Here is a 25738-nt window from a genome sequence, read left to right as displayed (position 1 = left end):
ACAGTTATTTATACAAATCTGAAGTACTTTTGTGTTCCATTTTCCGCCTATTACTGGAAGCATTGCGTGTTGAGTAGCGGAATTCAAAGCCGCGCTTTGCCTCGACACTAGAACGAAAAAATTAAAATATTAAATATTTCATTTCCCAGAGTGGAAATCGAATCTATAACTTGTCGCGTTAGCACAGCACAATCACTGCCCCTGCACTACGAGTGGTCTGAAATAATCTTATAACATAGAAAAATCTAGTAAAGAATAGCAGCTTAAATTGAGAGTTCAATGTTTGACAAAATCTTTTCTGGGCTTACGAAAAGAAAAAATCATGGGTTATAAAAATAAAACTCTTAATGATTTTCACATGTTTACTGACACATGAAGCAAACCTACATGATAGGAGTCCTGCTAGCCTACTAACTGATAATCTCTCTGAAGGCAGTGCGTACGACTACGCGTGGCCACTTTGGTTTCGCATAAAAGTTATAAAACATATCTTCTACAACTTGAATTATTATTTACTTTTGGAAATAGCTCTGCTCCTTTTTTAAAAATAGCTTCAGTATTGCAAATCCGATTTATCTAAATAAATGTGTTTAATGGTCATATAAATTCTGCTAAGTATATATGTAAATTAATTATTCTAGAATATTTCTTTTTTTGTTAGATTATACGACAATTTTGTCAGTAGTTGAACAATGTTTATAACTTTTATGCCACCAAAGTGTTCAAACAAATGACATAAATATAAATAAATTCAATTCATTTGCCTCGAACACTATACACATTAATACGACATTTGTTAGTACATTATTTCATTAGTTTTAAAATGACTTAGTATTTTTTATGAACAAAATAAAACTTAATTATAATTCAAATCCTCTTTGTGTCCTCGAAAAAATCCTGCAAATGCCAAATAAACATTTATTAAAATGAATAGCCATTTTTTTTTCATTTTGTTTTTAACTTATATTATTAACGCATAGTTTTCTTTGTATTATAATAAACTGTAATCAAAATGACTTATATAAGCAAATAATAGTCTTACTAGTTGTATGATGGTTTGAAACACGACAGTTGTGGGTTCGATTCCCACTCAGGAAAAATTGTCATTTTGATTTTGTCACGTTGGTAATTAGACAAAACCCGGCGTTGAATTGTGCTACTTAACGAGCAAAATCTCTGTCATATTTGTGACATTCTTAAAATAAGATATAATAAATTATATAGTTATATTTGTGACAATATTAAAATAAAATATAAGAAGTAATGGCTATATTTGAATAAATGTTGATAATTCACAATATAATGAATGCACTTACAATTGTACTGTTAGGTGTTACAACAATTTTAATAAATTTGAAAATCCAGAAAAATATTTAAAGTCAAAATGTTAATTTAAAACTATTTGGTACTTTACACTAATAATGTAAAACATAAAAATTAGTCACTATGACTCAATTGTTTTGTATTACAAATCAATATATTTGATTTTTAAAGTGATCCTGAATAACAGACAAGTGTCAACATTATTAATGATTATTATAAAATAGATTTTTGAACACAATAAATATTCCATGATTAATTATCTGTAAAAAGATTGAGAAAATTGAAATTTCAATTATTTTATATCAGTGTTGTCGTAGTAAAGAAATTTTAAACGTGCTAATTATAAGTAAAATGCAAATAATTTCAGGAAATGAACATTTCAAAAATATTATTATTACATATTTAAATCTAAGCAATTTGCAGAGACACGCATTAACACTAATAAATTTACTAAAAACGCAAAGATCTACACTTATCTTATGAAAAATAGATATTTTTTAGTTTCACACTGTATCTTGCATATAGCAGACAGACAGGGTAGACAGAGAGAACTTAGTGTTACGGCATTACTTTTCAATCACCGAGTAATTTTTTGCGTAGCAGAAGTCAGCGCTGCGCTTGTTCTTGTTACCAGAACAGCAACAAATTTACAGCCAGACGCTGTGTTGTTACGCGATCGTGGGTTTGATTACCACTCGGAGGATTGAATTATTTTCATTAGCCCGCTATAGTAACAAGACAAAACGGTGCTAAGTTTCGCTGCTCAACACAAAATGTCTCGTAAATAGGGCAGCGTGTGTGGAATGGAGTAGCTTAACACTAGGTTCCCTCTGCCTACCTTCCTATACGCGAGATACAACGGGCAGCTAAAAAAATATAATCTAAGCAGGCAAGATAATAGTAGATCTCCACGATTCAAGCGTGCATCGATAGCCATCTCATTGTTTATAATTATTTTTTATTAAAATCCGTTTTCAATCTATTGTAGAATAGAATTTGACAGAATATTTCTTTTAAATATTATATATATTTTTTATCAAAGGCATGTTTTCACAGATTATATTATGACGGTGCAACAGAATAGTAAGCCATATTGGTATCTCAATCTGTCAGTGTGGAAAGATTTTTTAAAAGTTATTTATCGGCGGCAGTTTTCATTTCTTTAAGGTTTAATTAAGTTTTAGGTTTTTTATTGCGTCGCTTTTTCGCATCTGCTTCGTTAGACTTTGACATTGACGCGTTTGGAGACACTCCAGATTTGCTGTACAAGTTATTGAGAAATTCTTCGAGATTAGGATCAGGCCTGAAACCAATTAATTAATGTTAATTATTATACATATATTAAGTAGAGAATAACATAAAAATCGTTTGTAAAATATCAAAAAATATAAAACTATATATATATTTAGCATCAAACCATTACAAAAGTCATATAAATCATTTAATTCTTACAAATTACTAATTTCTTCAATAAATGTATTTTTTAAGAGTAGATTTAATAAAAAATAATTTATATAAATTTGAAAAATCAATGACAATAATTATTAACATTCATTCATAATCATAATGTTGATAATACTCATTCAATACATGAATGTTAATTTAAAAATATATTATATTGAAATTTACTATACAATTTCTTAAACCAAAATAAACAATAAAATCCTTAAAATTTTCATAAAAATATAGCTTCAATTTACCCGACAGTAGGTCGCTGCGCGTCGTTGGCGGCCGCCTTGTTGCCGAGCACGATGCGGTACTGAACCACGTGACAGTCCGGCCGCAGTTGTTTTAAATTTTTCTTCTACGTAAAAAAACAATAAAAATGATTTATCGAAGAATGGATATATTTTTAGAAGGTTGTGGGTTCTATTCCCATTAGAGGGAATGAAAGATGTAATTAGATCGTATATCAGCGGGGGTTCAAGGTCAGTAAGAACAGAGGAAACTGGCAATGCCAGGTGTAACAGAGTGCATTCTAATCGCAATGTTAGGCAATGTTAAGCAATTTTTTCTTTCCACAGCTACATAATTTTGAAGCCTACAACATCCTTTTTATTGAGTCTTTAGCATTTGTAAACGAAATATTTCGTGGGAAACTAGAATCACGTCGAGGGGACATTCCATGGCTTCCTCGGTTAAAATGTCTCACATTTCAGTGATATTCATTTTAAAACATAAAATTCCCACGTATTTGTTTTATTAACCAAAAATAATTTTCTATTCTATGATATATAGCTTTTTAAAATCTTTTTTAATAACTTAATAATATCAAGTGTATCCCACTCAACTTAGCTCACTTCTTTTTATAAGTAGTACACAAAATAATAGTAGAAAATTTAAAAATAACTTATTACACATATTTTAAACTTAAAATATATAATAAAACAAATGCCAACTAACCTGACAACTGGCCCACTGCGTGATCTGGTAGACGGCGCCATCCATGCACGCGTAGTACATCACCAGCAAACCCATCATACTGGACTCCGCCCAGATGTCACCCTGGAAATAGTTTACGAACTTAATAGGATGTTATAATAAGTGTTCTATGAAATTAATATTATATGAATATGTAGTTGGTATTTTAAGTAAATATATATTTTTTTTGTATTCTGAATACTACAGAACTTATACTTCATAAGTAAATTGAGTTAGATTAGTAGGTTATGAAGAGAAAACATGGTGTCCAGTTGTGCAGACACACTTTGTTGTCTGTATTGCGTCTATATTCAAGACATTGAGTATTGAATGAAACAATACAATATTTAACCAAGGAATTACATTTATGTCTTAACACGTTTGTTACTAAATCACTTTTTCGCATATATAAATATTTTTAATATAATTTTAAAATTTACACACCGTTCTCGTAAGAAAGTAGTAGCATCAAAATAACGTACCTCCTTGGCGGAGTGTCGTATCTTGCACTGCGCGCAGTACCGCGCGGCGTAGCACGGCCGCTCTGTCGCCACGCGTTTGTGGCGACGCCCGCAGTTCGTACATCTGCAAGACGAACACTTCCTATAATTCTAATTTATTAGGCAATATGGGAAATAAAAAATGATTTTTAATGATATTTTTTTTATTAAGACTTGCCTTCCACTCATTTGCTCCTATGAGCAATAGCCATCTATTACGGCTGATCGCACAACACATTTTTGAAAATGCATCATCATGTGCCACATTTTAAATTTTAATATAAATAGAAATATAATAAAAAAGTTTTAAAAATAATCATTGTTCTACATTAAGTTATAATATAATATAGGAAATTTCCTTATAAAAATAAAGGTCTTTCTACAAATATTATTCAAAATCCTTATAACAATGATACACACCGTATAGTATTAGCCGCAAATTCCATTTTGTCATGTAACTGTGCGAGCAGCACGCTGAGCTCGCCCCACGCCGCCTCCGCGTTGCGCGACTCGAGTCTAGCACGCTCGTAGGCCTCTCGGCGCTCCTATAAATACATTATATTTATATTTTTCTTCTTTACACTGCCCATCTTAGATCAACAGCAGTATAGCCCATTGGAAAAAAAAAGGTTTTTCCCTAGTTACACGCTGTGCCACACAGGGTAGGAATAAGGGGGTTCCCATGCCCTATTTAGACACTACCCTCCCCACTTTCAGCCTAGGTAGCCCAGGTATTGCATATTAAGTGAACAATGATACAGCGATTCGTGGCGCTGGGGTACAAAGTGCGGCTGTATAATCGGCTGGTTGTGAGTTTGACCCCACTCGAGGAGATGAAATATTTATTTAAATATAGGGAATATTTATTCCCTTTAATAAAATGTAATAATGCAAAAATAAATTAAATTTATCTAATAGTTACATCAAACACCATTATCAAAATTATTAAACAACAATTATTAATAGTAATTAAATATAAAAAACGATATAAGTCTCACCGGTTCCCCAATAAGATCGAAGGCGTGTTGTAATATCTTAAAGGCCTCCTCAGCTCCGGGCTGTTGGTTCTTATCGGGGTGAACTAGGAACGCTTGTCTGCGATAGTAGCGTTTTATTTCTTCATCTGTACACGACACGCTTACGCCTAAAATGCTGGAAATAATAATAAATATGAATGTATAAAAAATATTTTATTTCCTCGAGAGGGGATCGAACCCACAACCGTCGCATTACAGTCACACTCTTGTGCAGCTGCGCCACGACGGCATGTAAAATTACGAAATATAACATTTTTAAACAGCAGAATTTGAACCTCTGCAAATAGTCGAAATAGTCGAGCCAATTAAGAATATTAATTTGCACTATGTTTCAATTGTTATCTACACATTTTTATGAATATATATTGTAATTTTTTTATAGGAAAAATACTTGAAACATATTAAATGATTTAATAAATTGAATTCTCTGTTGCTAATTAAAAAAAACTATAAATTTTATGGACCATGTATTAATTTTAAAATGTTAATTTAACTGCATAAATTAGAATGTATTTTAAAGTTTGTAAATGCTAATGAAAAGAAGATTTTTTATAATTATTTAATATTAGTAGTTGTATAGAATAAGGCTTTCTAAGGCTATATTTTTTAGGATTTAACCACAAATGTATAGTTTTCAGATTTTTTCCTTAAGTTTAACTACTACCTGTAGATGCCAGCTGCCAAATTCTGGATCAACCAGAAGTACCATATCAATTTGGTTTCCTTTATAGTGTTGAAATATGAGTTTTTTGCTATATAAATGGTCTATGGCCGGTATATCATTTCTTTAAGTAAATGTAGAAATACGATTTTTTCAAGATCCTCAATGGCCAGTTTATTATTAGGGTAAAATAACATAATTACCTATATGGATCTTTTCCTTTACAAGCAAGCAATCGTTTCATAGCTTCCTCCCCTGTAGCAGGCAGCGGTATATTCGAGTTAAGTTTTGTTTCATCACTGGCATCTGATTCAGTTTCTAATAAAATATAATAACACCTAATACATATAAATGGAAACATTTTTATAAATTGTTAATTTACACAATAAGTATTTAATTATATTAATTAATTTATATTTTTTGTTGTATAAGAGAAAATATATGCAAATTGTGTTTTGATAGTTATATTCAAAGATAATCTAGTATTAAGATACACCATTCACTACTGTTCATTCTAATTTGGGACACTGTTTTTGAGAGGTGGAACTCAACGCCGCACTTTCCCTACCTACACTAGAGCTGAGAAATGAATATAATTAACTATCTGAATGGAAGTCCCACATAGAATCATAGAATTTGCAATTAGTTAATGTACCACTGCACCAAAATGGCCTCAATTATTAGTATGATAATTATTCACAGCAAATAATTGTTTTCTAAAGGAAAACAGACTTCTCATAGAATAAATAGCATGAGGTAAATTTATTTTTTTATAACAATATAATTTTAAGTTAACTACCACAATGTGTTTATTAGCAAAACAATCCTTTTAAAACACAGAAAAAAATTATCATTTTTTTTAACTACTATTATATTTTATATAATTGCAGGTGATGAATATATTACTGTATTAAATTTATAAATTGTTAAATTAATTATATACAATATTGAAAGCTATACCTTTTTTAAACCATTTCAATTTTCTCCAAAAAGCAAACTGAGTGTGTCCAAATTTTCTGTCAATATACATCAAGTATTTATTTTCACTGAGTTTCGAGACCCATTCCTTGCTACTGCGCCATACTGCTTGAGAACTTACATATGTTTGGGTAAACACTGATGTGCATCTGAAATTTCAAAATTGTTATCCTTTTTTAGTTACCCTTTGTATCCTGCTATATAGCCCTCCTCATATAGCATAGAGGGAACCTTGTGTTAAGACAATCTGATCCCAGTGCACCACCCAATTTTGAGACATGGTATGCTGAGTGGCAGAACCTAATGCTATGCTTTGTCTTCTTAATAGAACAAGGAAATAAAAATATTTCGTTCCTCTGCCTGAGAATTGCATTGACAGCCATTCTGTTTACACTCAGACACTGTGTTAAAACAGCCTCAATAATAATAAGCTTTTATAAGAAGCTAAAATATGCACATTAACATAAATATAATTCAATAACATAATATTTTGGAAACAAGCACACCAACTATGTAATTTGATATGGTATTGAAGGTATAAAAAAATTGTATAATTCATCTAGTTGATAGATCATTAGTATTTTGCATAAAATAAAAAATACTTATTTCTAATGTGAATTTTTTTTGCTTTATTTGTACAGCCTACTCGGCTTAGTGAACCTAATGTTGAAAGTCTATCCTCCATTTATTGCCTAAATTTGGGACATAGCATGTTGTGTAGTAGAACAGATTGTTTTATCACTAGGCTACTAACCTGCCATATGCAGGATAGTGTGAAGATAAAAGAAAAAAGGAAGACTTACAAATCAAAAGTAAGATGGAGACTCATTCTACATATATCAGAAAGCAAGTAAAAGAACCATATTATAGCTTTCCATGATACTTCTATCCAATGTTCCAAATAATTTTGCACTAAGCCCATGTATCCAGGTTTGTTTTTTCTCAATTTATTTTGATTTACTTTCTTCTTATCTTGTAATGATTTAGAAATTTTGTGATGATTCCTGTCTTTCTTTTTTCTGGCCTTTATATTATCATTTTGACTTTCTTGAAGTATAAACTGAGAATTTATTTCATCATCATCAAATTTAAAGTCATCTTCATCCCCACTTTTTTCATCATCTATAGGCTTTTCATGTTTTCTGTCACCTTTTGCTAATTTTTCTGATTCACTCTTTATGAACACAAATTGACTTTCATTATCTTGGTTTCCTTCTTCGTTAGTTATATCGTCCAGCGATGACCATTTTCGTGACATATTATTTCGTTTATTTTTAGATTTTTTTGTTGTTTTTTTATATTTTTCTGTATCATCTGTATTAACATCACCAGATTCACTTCCAGAAGATATAGTACTACTTTGAGGTTTCTTTTCATTTTTTAATTTCTCATCATTTATATGTTTCATATTGTTGGATGATTTCTCAAATTTATGTGTAGGTTTGTTTGGTGTTTTGTTTTCTAAGTTATTATGTGCCTTAACCTTTTTAGTAGTATCTGATTGAGGGTTTTTGGCATTTTTAGCTAATACATCTGAGTAGCTTGGTCTCATAGGTCTAACTTCAGCAACTATTCTTTTTTTATTACTTGTGTCAGACAAAGGAACATTTTCATTTCTTTTTGGTGAATGCTCTGGTTTCACTTGAGTCATTACTGCTTCTACTGAAGATGTATTATTGGATATAGTTGGAGCATCTGGATGATTAAGGGGATAATTTTGACCAAATGGAGAATAAGTACCTGATGAGTTTGGTTCCCAGTTACCAAGAACCTCTTTTAAAAAGTTAGAGGTATTTGATGTTTGATTTCCATTTTCTGGGTTATAAGAACTAGGTTGAATAGTAGCAGTTGAAGGAGACACATGAACATTATTGTTTGCAGTAAATTCTTGGTTTAATGTAAATAAATGAGATGGCTGCGATTGTAAAGGCACATCACACACATTTTGATTGTGATTAAACAGTTCATATTGACCAGACATAGGAAAAATCAATTGTTGGTTATTTTCATCATAAATCACTCTAACTACTTGTCCATTGCCTAAATTAAGCATAGCATTGCCGTAATTTTGACGGTTCATACGATTTACATTAGGCACGCTGTTAAAATTTATTTTATCGTCTTTATTTGGCATGTTGTCTCCACTTTGCATGTTAAAAGGCTTGCTAATATAAACATCATTGTTAAAATTAGATCTTCTATATATGTTTTCAGGTGAAACTCCAGAGTTCCCTGATATAGATGTTTGTTTAATCTCATTTATTCCACCAGGTGCACACTTTTCACCGGTTTCCGCATGATAATTCCATGTATTGTCATTAAATATTGGATCATCCTTTGACGACCTTGCCATTATGACAAATGTTATATTCGCACAAAGAAAAATTTAGCTTAATATTCAGTATTAATTAAAGATTTAACATGGTTCTAGTTAATAATTTGAATTTAAAAAATAAAATATGAAGCAATAATGTTTCAGAGATTTTTGACAATAAGTGCTATTTTCGTTGACATCCATTAGCCATAATTGACAGATTAAATAAACCAAAGCTATAGAGTATAAATACAGATAAAATATATCAAACTATATCCTAACTATCCAGGGTATCCAGTAAAATTGTTTTATAACAAAAATGGTTCATTCTAGGCTTTTAACGAATATAATTTAAACGAATAGAATATAAAAATAATATTTTTTTACTTTTTATTCTGTTTGAAGTCGTTTTTTTAAAAATTATGTTTATTAAATATTTTACAAAAAAAATGTTGATTATTACATCAATATTTCTTTTGAGTTAGTCGCATGTGCCATGTTGACCATAGTAAAAGCTAGACAGACCTCGATTTTTTGGTACATTTACACAGATTTACACAGAATTTACTTTTTAAGTAAACCCGATAAAGTCTATTTTTATATACTTATTATTACTTACTTAAAGCTATATTTATATATTTTACTTAAATTACGGTACGGTAATTGTCATGTAAAGATTTTATTTTTTTACAATATAATAAACTTGATTTTAATAAGATGATCATCGCTTCGAAGTGACCACTTAAGACTAGGGAAGAACCCTGTAAGATATGTCTAGTTATGCCCGTGAGTAGAGGTCAATTTAAAGTCATCGTTACCGGCAGCAATATGTCTTTCTGCATCCATCTGGTACCTTTCATCGAACACACTTCCCAAATATACCACTTCATTCACTTGTCCTAATATCTTTTCTTTTTTTTCCAATACCAGAACCTTTGGTATAATTTGTACGATAGATTTTCGTTTAGAAAAAAGCTTTAATGAAAAAAATCGTCATCAAATGTACGTAACATTTGTAAATTTAATTTTATAAGATAAACGATATCTGGTAGGCTTAAGTATTCGTATCTACATAATTCGTATCTAGATAAATTATCTTTATAATGTTTCTAATTTAATAATATTGTTAAATATACAAACTGAATAAGCGACATTTAACAATTCCGTTGATTCTATTGTAATGTTTACTATTCATAATTTTCTATATTTTCTTGTCATATTTTTATTATTATACAATTTTTTATTGAACTTAAGTAAGTATATTTCTACTTTCTACTTAATAGAATTTAGGTGAAGTAAAAGTATTCGCTATAAATGTATTTAAATAAACTTTCCACTTCAATCGTCTCAAAGATTTAATGTTCTCATAATGTAGAGCTCTTATTTGATCATCATGACTCAAATTAAGTAAATGCAATGTAAACAGATATCGGCACGAAAATCAATGCGCTTGACGTAACTCAATTTATCATGACTAAATCTAGTTCTTACTCAACTATAAAGTAACACAGATATTTTTTAGCTTATTTATCTGCCTCACCTCATAAATATCACGAAAAAGATTGACTTTTGGAAGAATTACGATATTTTCTCTGGTTAACATAACAATCACATAATGATTACTGTTAATAAACATAAGTTATTATTATATTTTTAGGGCTCCGTATATCAATAAGAAAAAAACGCAACACTTATAAGATCACTTTTTTCGTCCGTCTTTCAAGCTTCTAAGTTACCTCAATATTTTTTTTTGACTGATTTTGCTACATTTACTTATTTGAAATTCGCCGCGAAATCGACGCATATACGGTAGGTCCCGTGGACCTACAGTTATGAAATTTGGCATGTCGTGAAAAAAATCGTAAAGTGATAATTTATAGGTATTTCATAGAAAAAAATAATTACAAACATATATTTTTAGTTAATTTCATACAAAATTAGTGTATATGCTTTACGTAACGTAGTGTTAAGACACTCCGTTTCCCACTTTTCACACACCAACTTCTGGGGATATTGTGTGTGTAAGTGGTGGAACTCTACGCCGTGCTTGGCCTCGATACCAGAGGTTAAATTTGTTGTCCGTCTGCCAAATGGTGTAAACAGACGGACAGCAAAATGATTCCATTTTTACATTTTGCGTTACGGTACCCTAAAAAAATGCAATAATTTTAACTGCATTTGAAAATTGCATTCATAGCTAACGAATTAATTGATTATGCTGCAGGTAATAAAAATAATTGTGTCATTATAAAAAAGCTTTCATTTACATGCAATATTGGTCAATTGAATTATAATATAATAGCGCTTACTGTTTTTAAATAATTTAAGATTAACAGGATTTTTTTGTAAAAAAATTGCGTTATGGCTAAAAATAAACCATATGCGCGAAAATCTATTACATTATTAGTTTTTTTTATGACTTTAATCTGTTATAGTTTACAACGAATATTTATGACAGTATAACTGTAATTTATTGTTATGTTATTGATAGATTTTAATTGAAGAGGCTTACGTTTACAATGGTCAATCAGCTACAAAATACTTTAACCAAACCTATTGTTAGCTCTTAGGCGTTGAGTAATCGTTGCGGTGTCTGCCTGGCTCGTAACAAGGTCGCAACATTCAGAGCATTATAAAGACGGTGCTTGGCAGTAAGAGAAGTTGTTGATTTCCTTCGTTGCAAGTGTATGTGCAAAAATGTTACTACTAGCGTTCTTGGTTGTGGGCACTGCGGCTACGTTGGATAGAGACCCAGCCTCCCAACAAATTATAATGTTCAAAGAGAAAACCTCGGTATGATAATTAATTAATTTTTGTAGTTCGTAAATATGTGTTTAATTCGTTTTTAAAAAGTGTCTTTTATTAATATTATATTTTTTATTTATTTTTACTTGCAAATTTCAGGGTCCAGTTGGCATAATAACTACTAGTGCTGGATCTCCTGTTGAACATAAAGAGGCTTTAAACACTTTGAATACGAGGTTACTTTTCAATGAATATTTTATGGATACTATGACGCATCTTGTTCGAGAGAGAATCCCAGAAAGATTAGTTCATGCAAAAGCCGGAGGCGCATTCGGATATTTTGAAGTAACTCATGATATAACAAATATTTGCAAAGCTAAATTATTTAGCAACGTGGGAAAGAGGACACCAGTCGCGGCCAGATTTTCTCCAGTTGTTGTAGAGAGGGGTGGCAGTGACACATCGAGGGACGCTCGCGGGTTCGCTGTCAAGTTTTATACAGAAGAGGGAAATTTTGATATTGTTGGATTCAATACACCAATGTACGTCTACAATGATCCCCGTCTTTTCCCAACATTTGTGAGGGCACAGAAAAAGAACCCTGCAACAAATCTGTTTGATGGAAATACTCTTTGGGATTTTTTAACTTTGCAACCAGAAAGTTTGCATATGTTTTTGTTGGTCTTTGGTGATCGTGGGATCCCAGATGGTTATCAACATATGCCTGGATTTGGGATACATTCTTTTCAAGTAGAAAATGAACATGGCGATATCCATTTTATAAGATTTCACTTTATGCCTGATGCTGGTGTAAGGAATTTGAGAGCAGAGGAAGCGAGAAAAATTGGAGCAGAGGATCCCGATTACAATACAAGAGACTTATACAGAGCTATAGGAAATGGTGATTTTCCTTCATGGACTGTCAGTATACAAGTCTTATCTATCAATGATGTCAAAAATGCTGATTTTAACGTGTTTGATGTAACAAATACTATTCCATTAGATGAATTTCCATTACGTCCAGTAGGGAAATTTGTACTTAATAAAAACCCTGTTAATTATTTTGCAGAGATAGAGCAATTAGCTTTTAGCCCTGCTAATTTAGTTCCAGGAATTTTAGGAGGACCAGACAAGGTATTCGAAGCGCGTCGTTTAGCTTACAGAGATGCTCAATATTACCGCTTGGGAGCTAATTTTAATAGAATACCTGTCAACTGCCCGTTTCGAACTTCAACTTTCACTTATAATAGAGATGGTCTGCCTCCAGTTCAAGATAACGAAAAGGATATTCCAAATTATTTTCCAAATTCCTTTAACGGACCTGTACCTTACATTGACAAGAAAAGAACAGAACTTATAGAAATTTTCGAACCAGAACCAAATAACTTTAAACAAGCAACAGAATTGTATGTAAATGAGATGACCACGGAAGAAAGGGCTAGATTGGTTGAAAATATTCTGTACAGCTTGGGGCCCGTTGCCCCTTTTCTGCAACAACGAGCGGTGAAGTTCTTTTCAATTATTCATCCAGATCTCGGTGGCCGCATAGAACAAGGATTATTAGCAAATTCGACAAAAACAATCAATCATAATAATTTCGACTATTAATAATGGAATACGTGTAACAATTACTTACAAGCTTTAATTAGGTATGACTTTTGCAAACTTTGTTGTTTATTTATTTATGTTAATGTGAATTATAAATTGTTAAAGCCCGCTCAGAAACGTCATTTAGCTTTTAACTGTTATAAAATCCACAAAGATATTTGTAACAATTTGATTTAAGGTGTGGCCCAATTGACGTTTCTGAGTGCAGCTTAAGAACCAAAGATTTATACAAATATTTCAGATTATGTCACATTTACCAATTTGTTTATATTTATATAAATTATTACAATTGCAATAAAAAAATATATTACCTTATAATCGTAATCGGTAAAATAAAAAAAAAAGATCTTTTTGGACCGTAGAATTTGATTAATGTTAACAATATGGATATTTGAAAACCTTGCTCTAGTTCAATTAAATTTTATTATGACCTTTATTTTCTAAACTTTCAACTCGCATAAACTAGGCTTAGTTTTTTGAAATTGTAAGAACTATTTAATTTTTTATAATTTTATTATAATTAAGCCTAAAAATTATTTGTAAATGATAGTAATTTCAAGGAAACAAAAAAAGTAGTACGTAAAAATAACAAATTTAGTTAATGTTTACGTTGACAGCTGGAACAAGTCACACAATGGTTATTGTAGGCAAGTTTGCTCTTTACAATGTCGACGGTTTCCATAGATGCGTCAATCTAGAAAATATTCAACGTTCACTGGAACTTTCACGTCCAAGACAATATTATTAGAATGTAAAATGAATATTTTATGTCTTAAACAAGGAACTATTATTATACATTTACAATCTCTCCTTAGGGATTATTATTTGGAATATACCTAAGTTATTTAAATATAAGCAGGCTGAAGGATTAAGGTAATGTAGCTATAATACAATAATATATCAATATAATAGCTTTGTTTATCTAATAAATAACTTTATATATCTAATAAACGTTGCCACAGCATCGTGGTGTAGTTGGTAGGTGTCAAATGAATACGGGGCGGTTGTAGATGATATCTACTAGGCAGAGCGTTTACATTTAAATAATTTTATGTTAAACTAGCGGCTCGCGCGCGGCTTCGCCTGCGTGAAGTACGTTATTATTAATTTCTATCTCCATGAGTATGTACGTCCTAGAAGGGACGTCCATGCAAAATTTGAGACTCCTAGCATTTGTAGTAACGAAGTTTCATACAAAATTTTCAACCCCAAAAACAACCCCTTAGAAGTCGAATATTGCAAATTCCCGTCTTAGCGAGCACTTTTGGGATTCCTAGCACATGTAGTTTCTGAGATTTCGTGATGAGTGAGTGACGTTTCGATTTTATATATATAGATTAATAAATTCCCACTCGAGGTAATGAAATTTGTAATATTTTCGTTTCTTCGCCCTGGTATCGAGGCTAAGTGCGCCGTTGACTTCCACCACTCAACAGGTAGCAATGTCTCCAGAATTCGACGAGTACCTCGGGACCGGAGTGTCTTAACACTAGGCTTCTTCTGCCTACCCTACTACAAGCGCGATACAGCGTGAAGCTATGTATAATAAATTAATATATCAATTTATTTTAGACATCTCTATGTGGTTCTAGTAACATATTACTTTGTTTTTACTTTCAATTTTGTCGTGTCTAGTGTCGGTTAACGAAACCCAATGCCGTATTTCGTTTAAGAATATTAGAAATAAATATCTTTAAACTTTATTTTTCCAACTGGAAAACTAACAAGAACGAATAATTTTCTACGTACCTAATTGACAGATTTAGACCTATTACAGTGTTTTTTTTCCTATTATCCGTAAAATATGCATAATATTATAGAAATATTATTAAGATACAATGATAAATTTCGACCATAAAAGAGATAAAGTAATGATAGTGTTATTTAAACACACAAGCAAATTTTATATCTGTAACATAACTTACAAAAAGATATAGGCGTTCTGGTAAAATCTTTAATGTTTTTATGAAATATAATATATTCATACGTAGATATTTAGAATAATAACAAAAATAAATAATTAAAATAATTTTTAATTGTGGATTCTTTAATATAATTCATAAACTTTAAAGTTTTATCCATACCCTTGTTGAGTAGGTCTTTGGTACTCTCTTAAATTTAAATACTAAAGTTCACATGTACAAACTTTAAACTTATCTCAGTTAGATTTTCCTATACCTAACCTAATTACAGTAGAAACACCGGTATGTGTTACCTAGGCAAGCATGCACCACCTTCGTTCGCATCGTCGCTTACCGCCAGGTGAGATAGCGGACAAATGCTTGATAATATATATTTCAATTTTTTTCAGCTCCACATTGTATCCAGGATATAGGGTAAGCAGAGTTAGTGTAAAAATAGTTATTAATGTCGGGTGTCCAATCAAAGAAAAAAGAAACATTTTTCCGTTCCAATAAGACTAAATTGCCACTCAACCTGGAGTGCCTTGAATTTACATGGAATGTGGAAAACAAAGTGTCTTTAGGCTTGTCACTGGGCTCACTGGTTACCATATATGCGGCAGGTGTATAAAGAGCACCTTTACAGTTTATCCCGCAAATAGCAGGCAGAGGGAACCTTTTCAACACCATTGCATAGATCGTAGAGTGGCGGTACTCAAAGCTGTGCAAACATAAATAACATAAAACACAAATAAAATATATTTTTTCTCTGAGTGGAAATCGAACCCGAAACCATCGAGTTTACAATTAGATGCTCCACTGCGTTTTTCTGTAAAAACTAAAATAAATAATATTTATTAGTATTTATAAGTGTATTCAGCGAAAGGGCGTGAAAGACTAGGCAAGTGAGTGGACCACTATGCGTGAAGTGTATCGTATTATAGCAAAAAGGAATATTGCGACCATTTCCCATCGACTTCTAGTGTTACACATATCGAATCCAGCTTTCTAGTGAAAACGGAGCGTTTGTGGTGGGTTGTGCAACGTACCGGAAGACTAGGGATACCGTCGGCAAAATAATTCATTTATTTATATTATAAATGGTCGTATGATTTTGTGTATTATTGTATTGTAAGATCTGTTATGCAATTTTTTTGCATTTTAATTAATTATTGAATAAGTGCATTTTAATTTAATTAAAGTATTTTTTTTGAGTCTTTATCAAGAGATACAATTTTAGTATCCAATTTGTAAATAACTATTTTTTTTTAATTTTTTCTCTTCATATTTAAACAAATAACAAATATATGTTTTCATATTATTTGTTTGTTGAGACCGGCCTGGCAATGAGACAAAACGCCGCAGTGATTTTCTTAATTCAACACGAAGTGCCTCGAAAATTCGGTGGTAATGGTCGGAAGTGTTTTTATGGGAACGGAGTGTCTTAGCGCTAGGTTTTTAGACTAGTAGGTTCTTCTCTCTACCATGATTTGTGCATTAAGTTTATTATTTTTAATTATTAAATAATATATTTATCATTCATTATATTACACAAAACATGCAACAAGACACATCCTTCACATTTTATCATTATAGTCACCAAAGCGAATAGGGAGGAAACTCTCTTTTATTATTAAATCAAAAAAGATTCACCCAACACTTATTCTGCTATCTCTACAAAATCTGTCTCAATATGAAGGGATCCGCAACAATAGTAACACATTGGTGTCAACAATTTATGTGAAATAGCGACGCCCCCCTCCCCTCCCCCATCACCGCGAGATGGTATCTCTCTCATTGTTGCCAGTGCATCGCGGCTAATTGCCAGTAATAACAATACGTAGGTAATTAAAAAGTTCGGAACGGCCGCCGGCCCGCTTGGGAAGCATTCACGTTTAAGTAGGAAGCTAAAACCTTTTATTTTAACAAATTTTTAGTTTTATTATTGTATTTTATTAAATTTGTGTTACGGTTACTGTTATTTGGAAATATAATTAGACGGCCGTCACGTAATTGTTGACGGTAACAAGTTAGTATTTAAGTGAAAGAATTATTATGATTTGAGGCCTGTCTTCGCGCAGGGGCACGAGCGTGTGACTGTAAATGCGACAGGTTCGATTCTCACCCGAGGAAATGAAATATTTAAATTTTTATTTTTTAGTTCTGGTGTCGAGGCAAAGTGCGTGGTTGAGTTTCGCCTCTCAACACGCAATGCCTTCAGTTCGGCGAAAAGTGAGGGAGCGGGGTATTTTAAGACTACCCTGCTAAATACGGGAGACAGAGTAAAGCTGAATAAATTATTATCATATGCCTAAAAAGCAATTGATTGACATAAAAATAAATATTTAATATCTTTTATTGTATTCTACTTCTGTTAGAGAAAAACTATCTTAAATAAGTTATGAAGTCATTTATGTCTTAATAGCTTTCGCTGTGTGATGAATGTCGTTTTGATTAACCAGATACCTTGATTACCGTCCACCGGGCCCCAGGGGGTGTTGGGGGGCGTGGTCTCTAACGACGTACGTAAATCTCAAGTAATTAGTCGTGGAGAGCAACTAAACGCTTTTTTACTCTATCCGTATACTACTATATTCCAAGATTACATAAGGTAAAAAAATACCTAGGACATAGCTATGGTCATATATGTGATTATTATATACATTTTATAGGGAATCGGGTTCCAATATAGAACGGATTGCAATAACTCAGCATTAGGTTCCCTCTGCCTTCCCTTTGCATGTGGCATACAACATGAAGATAAATAAAATCAGCTTCTTGCGTGTATTAAATGAATCGTGTATTTTTAAGCAAAGTGCATACGTAAAGGTATCTAGTCTTTTTAAATTACCATTTAATTACGAAAGAACTTAAAATTAAATGTAAAGTTTCAGAATTTTAAACTTTTTTAAGCAATGTTATTATTAAGATTTTATTTAAGAGTTAGACAATTTTCACGATTATTATACATTTTAAACTACAAATTCATTAAGTGTTAACTTAACGTATAAAATTAAAAACATGTACCTACTCATAACTCAATTGTGCAATCTATTTTGTTTTGTCTAAAATGTAAATTTCATTCCAGTGTTTCTAAACTAAAAAAAGAATAATTTCAATCTTTTAACAAATATTTCTTCTGAAGAAAAGTAAATGTTAGACTCAATACTAAGCTGTACCAGCAGTGGGTTAAAAAACTAATAAAAATTCTCTAGCAAATTGCCTTTTGTTACAATTGCGTTATGTAAATTCTATTCAAATATTTTTTAACAAACTTTAACAATGCACCAATATTCTCACGTTACTGAACTATTTATAGGAAACACGTTTCTACGTGAGTTTAGTTTTGAAAAATTCTTCTAAAAAATAATAATAAGTTCATTGTTCATGTAAAAAGAGAATAAAATAATTGGAGAAAAGTTTATATATATTTAGTAAGTATGTATATGTTTTTTTTTTAAGTAAAATATTATTTTGTTTAAGGTATTTCATGTTACTTCAAATTAAATCAGGTAAAAGTTATTTATTGGGATCATTTTGTTTTTATTACATAATTGCATCGCATGAGAAAAGGCTAAAGTTTGTATTCGTGTGTGTCGCATTATGGCGGTTAGTCGAGTGATGAAAAGTAGCAAAGATTAACCAGTGAAAGGACTATTTGACCTCAACTGGGTTAGTCTGCATTCATTTAAATTTGAAAATAATTGTGAGATTTTAATTTTAAAACTATAAAGTAAATGTTACATTCCGTTAGATATTGAATCATTTAAGAGGTATATAAAATTTAAATAATGTAAGTACAAAAAGTAAATTCTGACGTGAATTAAATGATGAACTTTTAATTTAATATACAAAAAGCCATCAGACATTGTTAGCATAATAGACAACTTGTCGCGACGGAGAGTGCCAGACTGCATATTCTAATTTTATTAAGAAAATCCATTTATATTTCATATATGCGAGCTATGTAAGGTTCTGTAAAATTTATTACATTAAGCTTTCAATGGTGCTAGTCTTGACATTTATGGCTGAAATTGGTTTAAGTAAATCGAAAATTAAATATAAAAATTTCCTTGGAAATGTTTTGGAATGGACCATTATTATAATATGAAAATACAGTTCGTGCGTGCTTTAGCCGCGCTAAATGCTAACTTGACGGAGTGAACGCTTCAACGCGGCTCGCGGCTCGCGGCCACACATGGCGTCGCGTTCGGTGGTAATAAACTACTCTCTTTATTGGTTTAACTTGCTAACTTAACCAATATGTTAATATAGATTTCAAAAATTTTACTTAATATTATGAAATATTTCAATAGGTAGATACGTGGAAATGACATGCATTTTCCTATTGAATAAGAATATCTCTTTTTTTCTTCTATTACCATAGAATATTTTACCATCTCTCCTGTGTTCTGTTACAACGTGACATTGGCGAAGTGATGTGCTCAACTGGCATGCACGAAACGCCATAAACAAATAGTGATATAAATTGTTGAGTAAATATGCAAAAAGCTCATTACAAACTGATTAGGGGAATTATTGATCTCTTACAAATCTACGAAACGTATGTAGGTAATCGTAGCTATCCTTGTTTCTCATTCAGCTTCATGCCTTATTCCGCATAGCAGGTTAGGCAGAGAAAATCTACTGTGAAAACCCTTCTCTAGACGTCAACAGAATTCCAAACATTGCGTGTTGAGTGGCGGAATGTAACGTCGAGCTCTTTATCTGAGTGTGGATCGCATAGCTGACCATTGCGTTTTCAGTTATGCATTGTCCCCATGCGCAACTATGGCCACAATATTGTAAAAAAAATATATATTTTTAGCATCACGCTGTATCCTGTACATAACAATGTAGACTGAGAGAACCTGAAAACCTAGAGTTAGGACTCTTCGTACCTATTAAAACATTTGCCTTTCCCTCTTCCCGCCGAATTCTCGAGGCAATGTGTGTTGAGTAGCTGCATTCAACGCCGCGCTTTGCCTTAACACCAGAGGGGCAAAATGAAAAAATAAATAAAAAAATTATATAATGGTGTCGTGGGACACCAGGTAGGAACGAAGTTCCTTCGGCTAATGTAGAATCGACACAAATTGCAAAAGAAGTCGTGCTCAATTTTATGTAGGTTTTCTTGATTTTTCTCTTAAATTTTGCTGATTAGTTTTTATTTAAGTACAAGAAAGTATTAAGGAAATTCAGTATTTTAGGAAATAATAAATTACTTAAAATAAAAAAAAATCGTAATTCAAATTCAATCAACTAAAAAAGAAAGAGGGAGAAAGAGAAAGGTATTATACACTACTCGTCTGTGTATGCGACTGTCGCGCCTGGGCACGTCTCATTTAACGGATTTATTCCACGCATTTTTCTTACGGTTTTACTATCACGTTTTTCAGTTCGGTCACGCAGCGATCCCGAATCCCTCGCGAGCGAATCCCTATCCCTTCCAAGCCTGCCGTAAGGAACTTCGTTCCAATAATATAACATTTTTTGCTATACATAATATATCTATATAACGTTTAATCACAGCTCAATCGACTCGTTACTTAAAAAGGTCGTTAGAGATTTTAACGGGTTAACGACGTTAACGGCCGCTGAAAGGCCGTACCATTAAATGTACTGTAAAACAACCCACGCACTGACGACAGTGTTGCAAATATTGTGCAACAAACGCATAATTCGCTTTTATTACTTTCATTCTGGGATATCGTTGCAGTGTCCGTATTGCGTCCACTAAATAACCTTGCTAAAAAGGACAGTCACCGAGTAACGGGTGTTTACTTTAAATTTAGAACTGTAGAAGCTATTTATATGTAGGTTGTGTGGAGTTAGCTTAGTTAAGAAAATCTTTGAAGAAGATATCTACATTTTATGTAAAGAAAGAAAAGTTAGAAAAAAGAAAGATTTGGAAATATTTAATAAATATAAAAAATATTTACGAGAATTCTCTATAATGCAAGTAAGGTTGATGGTACAGATATGTGAGTATACTATAACAATTAATGGTGTATGCCATCTGTAACTGACCTTCTGAAGCCTTTGTTAAAAATCCGTTATTTTAGGAAAGTTTTCTGTTGTCTGGTAAAAGTAAATAACAAATAAATATATATTAAAAGATAATTTATCAGATAAAAGCAAGATTTAGTGTTATTTCTAAGTAATTATTACTAGATAAAACAAGAGCATAAACTCTCGTATCTTACACATGTTTTCTTGTAGCATGCGGATTACTATCATAATCACTAATTGTTTACACTATTTAGTATGTACTGATTTTCTATATAATAGCCTTATGCAACAAATACCAATAAGTAACGCTAATTAAATGTAACAATAACGTTTTCCAAAACAAAACAAAGGCGTACGAAACAGTCCCCTTCCTGTTTGCATTCCGTAACCCGGCTATCATGGGAAAATATACTCATTTGAGATTTAGGCTGAATGTTTAAAGAATGATAGAGACGTTTATTTTTGGATTTTTTTACATAAAAATTATATATCAGTATATAGAATACTGAAACAAAAAATATCAAGTAATATTTTGGCGCTCAAAATATAACTCGTAAAAGATACAATAAAAAATAATAAATCTCTCTCTCCATACAGCCAATGTCACCAATATTCCTACAGTTATATAAAATATCACTTAAGAGATTTTAAATCTTACAATAATATTATTAACTAATATAATAATCTGACATAAAGCAAAATTATAATTCATATAATAATTTAGCTTTTACTAACAGTAGCTAAATGTTCAGTCAGTAACTAGTCTTAGTCAACTAAATTGTGATATAATTGTAATAGATTTTACGCGCATAATAGGCTTTATTTTGTTCGTATGAAGGTTTAAATATTTTATATATATAATATATAGGAACATCTACTTTTACTCTTAACATATTTTACATCGCCAACGTGACAATAGGCCATTTGACCATGTGGAGGGCTGAATAAGGCTACATGTTTTGCTATTAGGTCTTGGAGAAAGCTCGGTAATTTTGGTTAAATATGTTCGATATTAACTTTTATGTGGAACGCCTGTTTCAATTTAATACTTGTTATTTTTCTATTATATAAAATGTTATAGATATACCTAATAAGATTTATGGAATGTTAAGAAAATTAACGTCACACTTTTGACCAGATCTGCGATTGAAAAAAAAACTATAATTTTTATAAAGTTATGTGACATTTAAATTGACAATCAGCGTAAACGACGAAATTCGACTTAACTGTATTTTGACAGGTTCTATTTATTTTCTTAAAACATTAACTTCTAAAACAAAATTTAAGATTTAACCTCTACATGGTTTCTTTATTTACTATTCAAATGCAAAATCTAAATATCACCGCAGTAAAGTATTACCGTTAAGAGTTTTATTAACTAATAGCATAACGATTTATTCTAATCAGCATTAATTACTCGACGGTATCGTGACTACATTTCACTTGGCCTGAGCCGTCTATAAGTGTCCACATGTCATAGGTTAATTCGTTGCTAATTTAATTCATTTATTATCTGTCTCTTCAAATGTAATTATTTTTTTTAAATCTGAGTATAAATAGCTGAAGGATAAATTTATAGCTTCCATTTAATTTCTTTTTTAACATAATATGTAAATGAAACATAAAATGTATTCTTTATTTGCTTAAACAATATTTGTTTTTAAGGTTTGGTTTTCAAGCGTAACTTTTATTGTAATTTATTTTAATTATTTTGATAATTAAAGAATTTGCGGTATTTTCATAAATTATTTTAAATAAAGTTCGTATCTTTTATATATGTACATATGTATGTATGTTTAGCATAATTAAATACATAAGGAAGCAATCACTTCAAAGTGGCCAGCCGTGCCTCGCTCAGGCGTGAATAACCGATATAATTATGCAAATTTTGCAATTTTACTATTGACACGCTCAGTATAGTGTTAAATGATGCTTTTTCCGTGTTATTAAGTGCACTATTGAGATTCTATACGACCGTATTAATCAAATATGTCTAACATTCGAACGACACCTATTATTACTTAGAATGAGAATCATTTATTATATTGCAATATAAGATTATTCTTTTTACTAGTATTCTTGTTAAATGCTATAATTTAAATTGGGAATAATTAATTTCAGAGTAAATTAAGCATATGTAAATATTTGTAAATGACGAAGCTCGTCTATAGTAAACTACAGTTCTTACAGTGCGTCTAATTGCTACATGCGCACACGCACTGTCGATCTGGATCTAAGATTAATTACGAGATAGCGTGGCGTTGTCGCTGACACAATACAGGCTACAGGGTTTATGTAATGAAGCACACATTGTACGGCCACACTTACACCGAGGACTGCGGCAGGAAATGAATGTCATTTTTCTTTATTGAATAATCGACTTCGTAAGGAATGATAGATCTTTATGATAAGAATTATGTTTATTAATAATTACTCTAGTTGCTTAGGAAAGGTAGTAGTCTAGATAATGTGCTGTAATAATTTCTGCAATGGGTTGGAGAAACAAACATGTGTTAGGTCACACGGGGACACAATCGACAGGAAGCTATAATAATCGATAGACAGCACTTAAAAAGAGTAAAATTAATTTTTGAAAATAAATTTCCTTTCAGTTACAGCGAGTTAAGTAACGATTGCGTTTATCATAGTAGATTTAGTTAATAAACAGCCTACATTTAAATAAAACAATAATAATATGAGTTCATTTTATCAATATTCAATTGTTATTATAAATTAAAATAAAATATGTACATGTACAAATTTTAATAAATAAACTTTATAGTCGAGTCCATTTACAATGAAATGTCTAAACAAATGGCTTGTGAGATCGTTCTTCATATGCATCAGCCTTTACTATTATGAAATGACTTCACGATTGTTCCACATCCTATGACCATGGTGAGCTCCTCATCAATACACATCACAGTATGTTTGTTCCAGCAAATTAGAGGTTAATGGCGGACAACGTGATGCTGTTTGTTTGCCTATTAGAGTTTGACCGGTGATTTATTTGTGGGAATAGAACTGATTTATGATATTTTAGACTAAGTATACTTATTTATTGTGTGATTGATACCTGTATTATTTAAACTTGTAATATTAGTTCATAGTTGATTTCAAAATTGCCTTTACTGTAAATGTCAAAGTGTTATTTGACGAAAATATCTGAATGAAATGTACTGTCAATTGTATATAACATGTAATCCAAAAAAGGACAGTCTTCGTTTCATATCGATAAATTGCATGATTTTGCTAGCAAATTATTTTTTAATTTATAAGTCTACGCATGAATGCTAATTGCTAATTGCTTAATTAAGTAATAATGCTAACTCTAATTCTTTAGATATCCTATCTTTAATTTTTTTTATGGAAAAAGGACAAGGCAAACGAGCGTTCGGGTCACCTGTCGGTGATCACCCCCGCCCTCGACCCCGTCCAGCACCAAAGGAGCTACAGGTGCGTTGCCGGCCTTTGTGGTGGAGATAGACGCGCTTTTTGAAGGTACCCATATCGTATCGACCTGGAACGATATGGGTACCTTCTATCTACCCACGGGGTCGTGGGCGGCGGTGATCACCATCAGGTGACCCGAACGATCGTTTGCCTTGTCCTTTTTCCATAAAAAAAAATCTATTATCTATAATAAGGAAACACATTTGGATGAAAAGTATATATGTACATACAAATACACTGTAATAACATAATATGTAATCTAGAGAAGTCTTTCTCTTATATGATCGTAATATAGCAAAAATTTTTTTTTTATATATATATATATATGTGAAGTGACCCACAAAGCATTGGACTGTATGTCTGTGGTTTGGGGCCGGTTTGCGAATACCTGTCCTTATTCGAGCTGACTGCACTCCATTCATCACGCAATACGTCATCTCATTCACTATCGTCCGTATCTAAGCCGTCACAATATATCAATACAAATTTATCAATATTAATAAATGGTTATAATAGAAGTGGTATCTTTGTCCTTTTTTGTCAACAAAAAGATTGGTGTTTTTCTTTTCTACATTGTGCCGTTTTTTATTATTATTATATTTCTTGTATATTTTTCTGTGTACATTTTTTCCCTATATAAAGTAGATAATTTTCAATTTTTCTCTTATCTTAAAAAAATAAAGAAATGGAATGGTATGATGGATTGTAATCACTCAAATTAAGGCAACAGCAATTGGAGGAAATAATAAAAATAAAGAAGGTAAAGAGATGATGATACATTCATT

The 25738-nt window shown here is 31.5% G+C and overlaps 3 protein-coding genes across 3 annotated transcripts in view; 2 read left to right on the top strand and 1 right to left on the bottom strand.

The window, feature by feature from the left end:
• The window catches only part of ko (Stork-head domain-containing protein knockout), a 375904-nt gene that overhangs the window by 172095 nt on the left and 178071 nt on the right, over nucleotides 1–25738 (top strand). The window lies entirely within an intron of this gene.
• LOC146532425 (uncharacterized) lies at nucleotides 349–9444 on the bottom strand. The gene is made up of 9 exons (XM_085195803.1): nucleotides 7724–9444; nucleotides 6903–7069; nucleotides 6146–6260; nucleotides 5243–5396; nucleotides 4665–4789; nucleotides 4227–4329; nucleotides 3727–3828; nucleotides 3024–3127; nucleotides 349–2626 (listed from the first exon to the last, which is right to left on the bottom strand). Exons 1-9 carry the CDS (start codon nucleotides 9271–9273, stop codon nucleotides 2497–2499), a joined length of 2550 nt encoding a protein of 849 aa, XP_085051929.1. The 5' UTR covers nucleotides 9274–9444; the 3' UTR covers nucleotides 349–2496.
• Nucleotides 11824–13943, top strand: LOC146532424 (catalase-like). The gene is made up of 2 exons (XM_085196357.1): nucleotides 11824–12027; nucleotides 12139–13943. The coding sequence occupies exons 1-2, from the start codon at nucleotides 11932–11934 to the stop codon at nucleotides 13585–13587; spliced, it is 1545 nt and encodes a 514-aa protein (XP_085052483.1). The 5' UTR covers nucleotides 11824–11931; the 3' UTR covers nucleotides 13588–13943.

Source organism: Heliconius melpomene, chromosome 13 (assembly GCF_056956725.1).
Source record: "Heliconius melpomene rosina isolate 202511_hmr_F chromosome 13, ASM5695672v1, whole genome shotgun sequence".
Lineage (NCBI taxonomy): Eukaryota > Metazoa > Arthropoda > Insecta > Lepidoptera > Nymphalidae > Heliconius > Heliconius melpomene.
Note: the sequence above shows the minus strand (reverse complement) of the source record. Positions and strands in the feature narration are given on the sequence as shown.

Bases quoted from the DNA above. Each gene is read 5' to 3' on its own strand.
- LOC146532425 (XM_085195803.1), bottom strand. From the start codon at position 9,273: ATGGCAAGGTCGTCAAAGGATGATCCAATATTTAATGACAATACATGG. The intron at 6,261-6,902 runs GTATAGCTTTCA...ATATTTTATTAG, and splicing joins ATTGAAATGGTTTAAAAAAG to AAACTGAATCAGATGCCAGT. The intron at 3,128-3,726 runs GTTAGTTGGCAT...TTTTTTACGTAG, and splicing joins CGCAGTGGGCCAGTTGTCAG to AAGAAAAATTTAAAACAACT.
- LOC146532424 (XM_085196357.1), top strand. From the start codon at position 11,932: ATGTTACTACTAGCGTTCTTGGTTGTGGGCACTGCGGCTACGTTGGAT. The intron at 12,028-12,138 runs GTATGATAATTA...TGCAAATTTCAG, and splicing joins TGTTCAAAGAGAAAACCTCG to GGTCCAGTTGGCATAATAAC.